At 40.4% G+C, this 12696-nt stretch overlaps 2 protein-coding genes across 2 annotated transcripts in view; both read right to left on the bottom strand.

Moving 5' to 3' along the window:
• LOC134655123 (sodium/potassium/calcium exchanger Nckx30C) overlaps positions 1 to 8502 on the bottom strand; it is a 106519-nt gene extending 98017 nt beyond the window's left edge. The window contains exon 1 of the mRNA XM_063510583.1: positions 7666 to 8502. Coding sequence (XP_063366653.1) covers positions 7666 to 8373 — 708 coding nt within the window. The 5' untranslated portion in view covers positions 8374 to 8502. The remainder of the gene's footprint in view (positions 1 to 7665) is intronic.
• Positions 8503 to 11389: 2887 nt separating this feature from the next.
• Positions 11390 to 12431, bottom strand: LOC134655244 (TD and POZ domain-containing protein 1-like). Its single transcript, XM_063510692.1, has 2 exons — positions 12385 to 12431; positions 11390 to 12291 (listed from the first exon to the last, which is right to left on the bottom strand). Exons 1-2 carry the CDS (start codon positions 12396 to 12398, stop codon positions 11451 to 11453), a joined length of 855 nt encoding a protein of 284 aa, XP_063366762.1. The 5' UTR covers positions 12399 to 12431; the 3' UTR covers positions 11390 to 11450.
• Positions 12432 to 12696: the final 265 nt, after the last annotated feature.

Genomic DNA, 12696 nt, shown 5'->3' with positions numbered 1-12696 from the left:
TTTCACCACCTCGGGGGATGATTTTTTAAAAACGCTGGAATTGGTTTTCATGTTTTTTAATTTAATACCTTTTTGCAAAGTTTCAAGGTCCTAGCTTAAAATAAAATTTGCACCCCAAGACAAAGTTTCATCCCCTTTTTTACCCCCTGAGGGGTTGAATTTCCTAAAACGTCGCAATTACTTTTTTTGTAATCGGCTATTATGCCTTTCTAAGAAGTTTCAAAGCATTTGTAATGGATTCAAACTTTCAACCCCTTTTTAACCCTGTTAGGGGATGAATTTTCAAAACCGCTGAAATTACTTTTCCTGCCGTATAATAATATACCCATATACAAAGTTTCAAGTCCCACACTCACAAAAATATTTGATCTCCATACAAACTTTCAACCCCTTTTTCACCACCTTGGGGGATGAATTTTCGAAAACGCTGAAATTAGTTTTCTTGTTTTTTAATATAATACATTTTCACAAAGTTTCAAATTCCTAGCTTAAACTAAAACTTGAACCCCATACAACCTTTCATCCCCTTTTTAACCCCCTTAGGGGTTGAATTTTTCAAAATCGCTTCTTATCTCTTGTACACTTTACAAATGCAACCTAGTGTGTAAATTTCAACTTTCTAGCTTTTGTAGTTTCGGCTCTGCGTTGATGAATCAGTCAGTCAGTCAGTCAGTCAGTCAGGACACTTGCATTTATATATATAGATTTGAATTTTTTTTTTTAATTATGAATTAGGTATCTACACAATTCAAAATTTAATCAATAGGTAATGCTCAGTTCATAATGCATGTACCTACATATTTTCCATATTCCAACCAAATTTAGATGTCACATACCTAAAACATAAATTGACCAAGCCCTCCAGTGGCGGGGAACGTAACCGGACAAGTGCGAGTCGGACTCGCCCACCGAGGGTTCCGTGCAAAATGACGTATTTTAAATGGGTAGGTACATAAGTAATAAAAATATTTTGTTAGATATTTCAAAATTACCCCAAAAAATCTAAATAGCAAGACACAATGGTGCCAAACACAAAACTGTGTTCACGTCTTTCCTGTAGATATACCCTTAAGTTAAGGGCTATAAAGGTTAATTTTCTTAACACTGATTTAAATTATCACGATTTTTACACATTATTAAATTGTACAACGGGACTTAATCGCGTATCTAAGTTTTTAAGATTTACCTCCGAGACCACCACCGCCGCCACCACGGGGACAACGCCGTCCTCGAAACGTCGGAGGTAAATCTTAAAAACTTAGATACGCGGTTAATTTTCTTATTTTTGTGTTTGACCCCATGGTGCGTACAACGCCGAACGCCGCACAGGGCGTAAAAACAGTGGCAATTAGCGGGGGCGTAAATCAGCTCTTAATTATCAGCGAGTCGATCCCTATCTCAACAGTCAACTGTAATGATTTACGCGTTCAACCTAGTGTTTGACCGAAACCGGATTTTTCGCTGAAACCGAAGATTCCGGTTTTGCTCTAGTTTCGGCCGAAACCGAACCTTATGAAAGGTTCACTGATTTAAACTTCCACGATTTTTACACATTATTAAATTGTACACCGGGACTCAATCGCGTATTTAAGTTTTAAGATTTACCTCCGACGTTTCGAGGACGGCGTTGTCCCCGTGGTCTCGGAGAAGACTGGCTATGGCTAAAGTTGACATCAACATCTTCATCTTCAACGCCGTCCTCGAAACGTCGGAGGTAAATCTTAAAACTTATGAAAGGTTGTCTGGAAGAGATCGCTCTTTAACGATAAGACCACTTGCTGTCTGCCTCTATCTTTAATCAATTGTTTTTCTTTAAGCTGTATCTTTTACTGAGGTGTGCCATGCCAATACAGAGTATTCTATGTATCTATGCGCTTATTGATGTGAATCGTGTCAAGGTCGTGTCATAACAATTTAAGAAATAAGCAGTTTTTATTGTATAACTGAATACCTATCACTACACCTTATAAAATAAAGTCCCCCGCCGCGCCTGTCTGTGTGTATAGGGTACTCGAAAACTACTAAACAGATTTTCATGCGGTTTTCACCTATCATTAGAGTGACTCTTGAAGAAGGGGTAGGTGTTTGTGTAACCCGTTCGAAGCCGGGGCGGGTCGCTAGTCTCTCGTAAGTTTCGGCCCAATTCGAACTTTAAGATATGTCAATTAATAGATCTAGAAACGATATGGATTAGATATATGTCGTCAGTGTCAAATGTGACGTTTCTTCAAACAAAAACGTCACTTAACACTGACACATCTAATCCATAATCGTTTCTAGATCTATAAATTGACGTAAGTATCTTAATTAACACATTCACTGCCCCCGACGCACATGTGCGTCCAACGTCATACAAGTTGGTTCCTAGGCCACGCTCCCTGGCAGTGAATGCGTTAAAGTTCGAATCGGGCAGTTTGTAATACGCCCACGTAGGCGTATCGTAGATTCGTAGGTCTCTACAAAGGTCTACAAAGGTAAAGTCTACGCCGAGCGGTCTGGCGTAGCGTGCGCCCTGAAATTGCAGCGGCCGCGGCCTTAGGCACTAAACGGTTTATGTGCATATTTGTGCACGGTCGCGTGAAATTTCCACATATTTCATACAAGATTGGTTACGTATAATTAAGTATAATATTATTAAGTACAAGAGATCGCCATTTATATTTTTTAGGATTCCGTACCAGTGTCATTATTACTAATAATATCTGGGAGACCGCGAGCTTAAACATATAAGACCTAGCTAGATCGATTTTACGGCCCCAAAAATCCCCATATAGCAAATTTCATCGAAATCGCGAGAGCCGTTTTGGTTTAATAGTTTTATTTCATGAGTAACTATCGAGGTAACCGAAGACAATATTAAGTGAAATAAAATAAAATAATAAATACCACAAAATTTACTTTTTGAGCGTTTTCTGTCTATCTATAACTTTATATAGGTACCTATATACTGTTAAACGCATGCTTCGCTCTATAGTTGACTGGTAGAGAATGTCTAGGCCCTAGAGGCATTAAGTATAAGAGACATTAAATATCTTCGTAACGAAAACAGCTACATTGTTACATTTTATTTGTGTGACTATCTAAAATAAAAGTAGGTACATTATACAAACTAGTGTACCAGTGCAAGCCCTAACCCTATTTCCTTAGCACGATTACATCAGCCCAAACCATAAACTTTAATCCACTTCCATCAGTGCCCAACAGAGTTGCTAACACTAATCGTACGCAATATCATCCTACTCGTACAAAATAATTTAATTGACACACGTTTGCCACGCTAAAAGCAACTTAAAAGCTCAACGAATAACGCTCACTTTCAAACGGATAATTCGGTAGTTAATTCATTTTAGATGCCAACTGATAAAGACGTAACACACATACTTCTGCCATGCAAAAATTAACTTAAACTTTTAGTTGATAAAGTTAACTTTTGAATGGCGGTTTTGTTGCGTTCGATTAGAAATATAAGGATGTGCTTCGCGCACGTGATGCACGCGAGCGTTACGTAAATGCGTTGTCGTCATGACAACGGGCTTCAAACAGCCACAGATAATTATCAATGACCATAGACAAAAATATGGGACCGATTTAATGGGGTTGGCCGGTCGAAGTATTTAGCAGATGGCGCCAGCATGGCTTGCCCTGTCAATTATATCAAATTTTTGTTTTACAAATGGGTTTTTTTGCCCTGAATGCCAGCCCTTCAAGCCAAATCTCAAAGAAAAAGGGGCAAGCTATGATGGCGCCATCTATGCAAAACTTTGACAGTTGCCAACCCAAGTAGGTTCAACTTTTTAGGGTTCCGTACCCAAAGGGTAAAAACGGGACCCTATTACTAAGACTCCGCTGTCCGTCCGTCCGTCCGTCGTCGGTCACCAGGCTGTATCTCACGAACCGTAATAGCTAGACAGTTGAAATTTTCAATGATGTATTTCTGTTGCCGCTATTTAAGTGGGGCTCCTATACAACAAACGTGATTTTTGACCGAAGTTAAGCAACGTCGGGCGGGGTCAGTACTTGGATGGGTGACCGTTTTTTTGCTTGTTTTGCTCTATTTTTTGTTGATGGTGCCGAACCCTCCGTGCGCGAGTCTGACTCGCACTTGGCCGGTTTTTTTCTAATTCGGCTGACAGGTTCAGGCTCAGCCAAGCCCGCTGAACCCAAGTGTCAGGGGACAAATGACAGCGTGATAAGCCGGGGGTTGCAATAAGATAAACCTTGCTACCCTACCGTATTATGCACCCAGAGCTGTAACAAGATTGCTTCTTATATTATACTAGCGACCCGCCCCGGCTTCGCACGGCTTAACAAATTATACACCTAAAGCTTCCTCAATAATCACTCTATTGATAGGTGAAAACAGCATGAAAATCCGTTCAGTAGTTTTTAAGTTTATCGCGAACATACAAACACTCAAATAGACATACGCGGCGTGGAACTTTGTTTTATAAGATGTATATCGATACATACCTTCCTTCCTATATTTTATAGTTTTTTACCTTTACTTCTAGCTTGCTATATTTTACAGGCAGTAGAAAATTTACTCATACATTTTGTTAATTAAATAAGTTTTCGGCACATAAAATTGTTTGGTACAAGCTTTTATCGCTGACTGTACTTTTCATTCCACAGCCAACTAATACTCATCGAGACAATTCTAAAAAACCCAAACACAGGTTGTATTGTTTTATACCAGAGTTCCTATGAATCCTGTCTCCATCATCAGATCAGCTCGACTCGCAAATAAAGAATCTCTCTTTCGATGGTACCTACCATAATATTGCATTGTCACCCGACTTACATATGTATACAAATTTTTATCTTCATCGGAAACTGGGAAGTGGGTCAAATTTTACTTGCAATAAGTATATATTTTGAATTAGAATTACCCGCCGCAAATACGCGTTCTTGACGAAGGAGTATGAGTTTGCGGCGCTTGCGATGGAAACGTTGGGCCCTTGGTCGTCTGACACCAGGGTTTTTATCAGGGAAGTGTCGGTTCGGCTAGTAGGCATCTCAGGCGATCATAGGGCTGGCGCTTTCTTTGCCCAGAGGCTAAGCCTGGCGGTGCAGAGGGGCAACGCCGCTAGCGTTCTTGCGACCATGCCGGAAGGGAGTGATTTGGGGGAAGTTTTTTATATTTAGTTTTTAGTTTTAGTTTTGTGTTAGCATTGGTTTAATTTACTTTCTTTTTTGTTTGTAATTTGACATGTAATATGAATTATTAAATTTATACCTACGTAAAAAAAAAATTGTATCCAATGTCACAAAATGATGTGTTCATTCATAAATCATAAGCGGAGTATAGGTAAACCTAACCTTCGGTTCGAAACATTACTTATTGGGTCTATTGATTTAGTTCATGATGGCGAGGTTATGACCGTTATTGGTAACACGATATGTACTCGTACATTGAACTACGAAATTACATGAAGAAATTATGAATGAATTCATTGATAAAGTCGTCATGCACTTTTGCATCTGATGGTACAGTTAAGTAGGCCTAGCATAGCCGCCTAGAATTCTCCCGATTTTTAGCATGTGTTCCCGATTCCCGACAAAGTGAATTTGTTCCGAAAAACAGCTTCACGTTATAAAACAAGATGTCAAGCAGCTGACGTAGTGCAAATAATGTAAAATATCGTTGTTTTTAATACTTTAATTTGAATGTTTTTTTCCCCGACTTAAGTCCCAAAATCCCGAAAAATTTATATTTTTTCCCGATAAAAGCGCCTTTCGATCTGGCAACCCTATAGCCGCCGCGACAGTATCTCGCCCGCGACTCCCGCGAGAGACTATTATTAGGCCGATTCGAACGTGCACCTGACATCAAACCGATATTTAGAATAATATTGGAATCATATCAGTTGGCTAACATTCGCGCAGTCGTCTTGCTCGCACTAATACATATGGGGACAAGTTGGAGCGAAATGAACGCGCGAATGACACTTAACAGGGCCTAGCCAAGATCACCAAGATGTCAATCGTTTGCGCCGTAGCGTAATATCATTCGTTTTCCTCTTAAACATAAAATAAAACTAGCCGAATGTTCTATGAGGTTTTCTTGGTCTGTTAAAAAATGCGAAAATATCTAGGGTTTTCTAGAGCCTAAACAAATCACTAATAGCTCTGTCTAAATTTACTTAGACAAATGGGGCCGATTTTGCATTTAGGGTTGTCAGTGTCACTTAACGATTGTGTTTAAATTTTAGTGCGTTTTCGTTGGTCAAAACTGTTTTACAGTACATAGGCCCAATACTTTAGCATACCACACTATAGTGCTGTAATCAGCACTTTACGTGCCTATGTCGAAAATTTCAAAGGCCTTATGTACTGTAAAAGGTTGTACGATACATGTAGGGTTGCCAACTATTTTTTGGTGGAATATAGTATTTTCCAGAATAAGGCATCAAAAATACAGTACATTTCAAAAAAATATAGTACTTTTAGATAAAATACTATACATCAGTGTAATACAGGGGGTCTCTGACCATGGGGCTTTAAATCCAGGGCTTGATTCTACCCGCTAAACTGAGCTACTTTTATTATGGCACCAACCCCGAAATCTCTAAAAAAAATTTTTACTTTTTCATACAGTTTAGCTGATCAGATGTCGACGTTTTCTATGGAAAAGGCAAAAAAAATTCCCCGATTTTAGGGTTTGTCCCACAGTAAAAGTAGCTCAGTTTAGCGAGTCAAATCAAGCCCTGGATGTAAAGCCCTATGGTCAGAGACACCAAATACGTTTAATCGGAAATATAGTATTTTAGCGTACTATATATTTTTCCAAAAATATATAGTACAGAGAGCCAAAATATAGTACAATACTATATAATATAGTACGGTTGGCAACCCTAGATACATGTGCGAATAAGTAATTCGATTCTTGTGTCGATTCAAAACACCCTTCAGTCGTGTTTTAATTTATCGCCACTCGTTGCGAATTTCCTACTTTTCGCACTTGTAACATATAATGTACTTACTATATGTAAATATTCAAATTTTGCAATGGAATCTTCCCCACTAATTGTAGAGCATGCTTTACTAATACTCACAAAAAACCGCCTAGTACTATTTAGTGGGATTTGGACTCCATTATTTGTGTTGTGATTATTCAAATAGAAAACACATTCGTTAATGTGACTACTAACCTTTAAAATGCAGTAATAATATGTAAAATTTATCGGATCCACACAACTCAGGGCAAAACTCAATTATAAATGAATTAAATTATGATATGACTTTAGTTTAACAAAGTTACGCTTTAAATTTTAGTTCTATCTTCTAGAAATGTCTCAATAAAGTCGATAACGTTATCTTATGTCCCTAAGTTCGTAATTTTTACGATTTAAGTAAGGTTTATTCGGCAATTCCTAAAATCATTGTAAAATCACTCATATTCCGTTGCAGTAAGAGTCAGCTTTCGGAATTATCCGCCACTATTCGTTCATTCGGAAATACCCGAATACATCTTACCCTATATTTTAGTGGAAATTGAATAACAATCTTATAGATAAGTATTCTGTTACCACCAAAATCAGAACCGTTGAAACGTTAACTAGGTAGGTACTTAAACGAAGCGTAACTTTGCGTGTTTCACTTGTTTATAAAATCTGCGACAGAGTACCTAGTTGTAAACTATGCATGCGTAGCGGGCGAGCTCACCGTGGGCATCAGCTGATCCGTGCTGCGGACCCGCGTCACCTTGTTTTTGTAGATGACCTTCTTCACGGCGCGCTCCACCTGCTGGTTCCACCGCATGAACATCACGTACGCGCCGTACAGCGAGAACAGCACCAGCGCCTCCTGCCAGTAGATCAGGCTGTCCCGGAAACAGTATATCAACACCAGCAAACTGATCGAGTAGAAGCTGCAGTCGCGGAACAGCGGCCACCAGGTCAGAGTCAAAGTCGTGCGGGAGAACAACGCGCACGCACCGATCACGAACAGGATGTTGAACACGGCCGAGCCCACGATCGTCCCGATCCCCACGTCGTCGAACGAGACGAACACCCCGATCACGGAGGTGAACAGCTCCGGGGCCGAGCCGCCCGCCGCCATAAACGTGGCCCCGGCCACGTCGTCCCTTATCGCCAGGCGTTCTATGATCACGTCCAGCGCCGGGACGAAGAATTCGTCGCAGACTATGGCCAGCGCGACGAACATGTAGCCCATTCCGAGCACGTGCAGGAGGACGGCCCCGGAGCGCCGCTGCTCCTCCGTGAAGAGGTCGGTGGGGAACAGAGGGGCCCGCTCCTCGGGCTCGGTGGGCTGCGGCTCGTACGCGGCCGAGGTGTCGTAGTCGAGGACGGTGGTGTTGGGCTCGCCGGCCCGCGCGGCCGCCAGCAGAGCGAGCAGCAGCGCGCCACCCATGGCCGTGGGGCGCCGCGCGCGACTGCCGCTCGCCGCCCCGCCCGCGCCCGGCCGCTCGATAGCGCCGCACTGCGCCGCGCCGCCGCCGCCGCCGCCGGCGCCCTGGCCCCGGGCGAGCACAACCAAACGTAAACTTGTCACATCACAGATACATTGTTACGGATGATAGATAAACACTTTATTAATCCTTAACGTGTAGCTCTCAGCTCTATTATCTTTCATTGATTTATAGTTACCATAGGTACGTAGTTAGATTTCGACGAGTTTCGCTTAGCTCAATAAATGTGATGTGAATTAGTGCTTACTATCTACCTCATTTTAGGATAATATAAGTAGCAATTAGTGCCTGAAATTTGTATTATCACCACTACAATATCTTACCTAATAAAAAGATAATAAAGAGGTTAAACTTAGAACAAATGTAGGTACTAAACTAACTGGCGATAATTTGGAGGAAAACTAACGTGGGTTTACCGTAATCTGTTGCAAGTAGGTACATAAGAGACTACTCATTTCATTGTGACTAGCAGGCCAATTCGAACGTGCACTGACATCAGATAAGAATTATATTATTAGAATCATGTTATTTTAGTTTCATGTTGTTTTAGTTTTGTTTAGTTATCATATGCAGTAGCCGCATGATAACTAGGTAAATAACATGATAAGTACATAATATCAATTTAAGTAAGCAAAACATTATTTCATACAATTCCATTCACAAGATAATGCTCTTCGCTCGTAACTTAGCTCGAGGTAACCAACTTAAATACATAATTATCGTTATATGGACCATAAACCATAATTTAACTAAAGTATTATTCTTAACTAACTAGAACTACCTGGGTGCTTAGCCAACATGCCAATAGTTAACTCTGTAGCGTCTGTAGCCTCTTTATAACCCTTCCGTACCTATTTGTGCGAGTTGCATTTCGTTCACTACGGCAATAAACGATTAATATGTTGGCTACGCAGCTTGTAATCAAGAGTAATATAAAGTGATTATATTTTGGTACTGAATTTAGTAGAGTCAGACCAAGCTAACTCGGCAGCGATTTTGATTGCACCGACTGTGCACGTGTCATTTTTGAAATCCCCAACGCAATTAAACGGTTCAAAATCGGGTGGGAAATATATTCCCTCTGCCTATAACCTCCTGACTTAATGTACATTACAATGTACAATTCGTGCAATCTAATTTGAACCTTTCATGAACCAAATAAAGTACCATTTCTTTTGTTTCATTGCTTTTTAAAACAAACGAAATTCGTTCTAATTTACATATACAATAAGGTTCAAATTAAAAATTTGTCTTCACGAAAGTGTGTCTGTCTGTTACCTCTTCACGCTTAAACCGCTGAACCGATTTAGATGTAATTTGGTATACAGACACTTTGAGTTCCGGGAAAGGACATTAGGATACTTTTTATCCCAGAACTCACCCCTCAAGGGGGTGAAAAGGGGGGTGGACATGTGTATGGAGAATCAATAACCACTGAACCGATTTAGATGAAACTTGGTATGCGATTAGTTTGAGCTGTTGGGAGGGATATAGAATAGTTTTTATTCCCGAAATCATCCCTTAAGGGTGTAATAAATGGGGTGGAAATTTATAGAGTGGACCAATTTGGGGATGAAAATAAGGATGAATAAAAAACAGATTTGTTTGAAAAGTAAGGTACCCAAATTACTTAGGGCTCTTACAGACGAGCGACAGCACGCCAGTGACCGCCTGCGACAGCAATCGGCGATCATCGGCGACCGTCGGCAACCGTCACCAGCTGCGGCTGGCGAACGCCCACGACGGTCGTCGACTGTCGCCGATACGCCGCGGCGGTATCCATGCTCTATATTTTTTAGGGTTCCGTACCCAGAGGGTAAAAACGGGACCCTATTACTAAGACTCCGCTGTCCGTCCGCCCGTCCGTCCCTCCGTCCGTCCATCCGTCTGTCACCAGGCTGTATCTCACGAACCGTGATAGCTAGACAGTTGAAATTTTCACAGATGATGTATTTCTGTTGCCGCTATAACAACAAATACTAAAAACAGAATAAAATAAAGATTTAAGTGGGGCTCCCATGTACAACAAACATGATTTTTGACCGAAGTTAAGCAACGTCGGGCGGGGTCAGTACTTGGATGGGTTTTTTTGCTTGTTTTGCTCTATTTTTTGTAGATGGTGCGGAACCCTCCGTGCGCGAGTCCGACTCGCACTTGGCCGGTTTTTTTTAATCGGCGATCATCGGCGACCGTCGACGACCGTCGCGGGCGTCCGCCAGCTGCAGTTGGCGACGTCTGTAAGAGCCCATTCCACGCAGACGAAGTCGCGGGCAAAAGCTAGTAGGTACTTAATACATTAATTTCCCATTTGTTCTTCCGCATTGGGCCAGCGTGGGGACTATATAGCCCAAGCCCTCTCGCGCACGAGAGGAGGCCAAACATTGGGACGTATATAGGCTCAAATGATTATTAATATCTGGGTGACCGAGCTTCGCTCGGAAAACATATAAGAACTCAAAAATGCGCGTTTTCCCAGAGATAAGACCTGGCTAGATCGATTTTTCGCCCCCGAAAACCCCCGTATAGAAAATTTCATCGAAATCGTTAGAGCCGTTTCCGAGATCCCAAATAAATAAATAAACAAGAATTGCTCGTTTAAAGGTATTAGATTAGATTAGATTATTCTTTATCTTGCCCAATGAGGGCCAGACGGAACCCGGGATTTAAATCAGGGTTTCTTTAAAGAAAGCTAAGGAAAAACTTGGTATTACTAAAAATATGTAATTAAATGAAATTAAACACACTGTAACTTCAAGTAACGTTTAGTACTTAAATAAAGTTTTCTAGTAATAATTATACACATTTATTGCCATCCAGCCAAACAAGACATCCGCCAGGCCACAAAAATTTCGTCATACAAAGCTGTAGTACCACGATCCCGACTAACGGGTAGTCTGGCCTGGGATCGAAATCATAAAATTCTCGATAGTCTGGTTTTCAGCACTGAATGTGTTAATGTATAAAATATGTGAAATTCTACTTTTATAACATAAAAATTACGGTCTCCACTATATTGTTTTTATGCCTTATCTTCAAGCTCCTTCTCCTTCTGCTTTTGAACAGCCGCCGAGGGATTCAGCATCAGGCCACTAATCAATTCAGATATTTTATTCACCGCGGCAAATTCTAGAAGGCTACTCCACTCTTTGGATGTACAATTGAGAGCTAACTTAGAGACACACTGTTCTTTCAGATCATCCATTAGGTAGTATGAAGCTAGTAATAGTAGGGGCTCAAGGCCTACATCAGGCAAAGTGCGGAGGTACATATAGTCCTTCAAGTGCTGAAGAGTCTGCCGAGTGACTCCGTCTATCTGGACACAGCCCTCCGTTGCCTCCTTCCACTCTTTCCTTAACATCGCTCGGAATACATCGCTATGGGCTGCTAAATATGCCCTATGGACTGCCACGCTTCCATCAAGAGCACTCAAGTTAAAGTCAGTAAAATCTATGTCATTATAAAAATTCGTTAAGAATGATTCTTCAACCTTGTTTGCAGTGATATTAATATTCCACATGCTTGTGTGCATATTATTTAAGCTTACATCACAAATCCATCTCCCTCCAATTAGTTTATATTGATCTTCACAAATCCATTCTAGATAACATGGTTCATCCGTTTCTTGACAAGATACTTTAACTTTAATTTTACAATCTTTAGCTTTTTCATGATTCCTTGCTAAAATGCTACAGTTAAGAGGTATTTTTTTATTACACTCAAATTTGATATTTACCATAGCCAAGTCATTTGCATTGAAATCTGCACTTATTTTTTCCATACCAGGTTCTGCATTCTCATGACAAAGGCTTACTATACATGTAAGTTTCAATAATGAACCTAGCTGTTGTTCTTTGACCTTTCTGAAACAAATATAATTGTTCTCTTATATTATAATGTTTTGTTAACACCAAGAGATGATATTATTATAAGTATTGTGTATAAAAGAGACTTACACTGCTATGGGCATGATGTAAAGGTACTGATAAAAACGAGTCGGTCTTCTAATAACTTAATGTAGGTACAAGAAATGTGTACAAAATAGTATTACGCACCACAAATTGACTAAAAACACAACCTTAGTCAACTTTAACCTAATATTATCCAATTTTTACAGGACAAAATTTGTGAAGTAAAGTAACTTACAACATTCAAAATAGGTAGGTAATTAATTATGTAGTGAATGAAAACATGAAAACTTTTGACATTGACAGTTTTGTCTGTTGGATTAATTCCTACCGCGAACTTTGAAATTACAATGAATGAGC

This window comes from Cydia amplana, chromosome 16 (genome assembly GCF_948474715.1).
Source record: "Cydia amplana chromosome 16, ilCydAmpl1.1, whole genome shotgun sequence".
In the NCBI taxonomy this organism is placed as follows: Eukaryota; Metazoa; Arthropoda; class Insecta; order Lepidoptera; family Tortricidae; genus Cydia; species Cydia amplana.
Note: the sequence above shows the minus strand (reverse complement) of the source record. Positions and strands in the feature narration are given on the sequence as shown.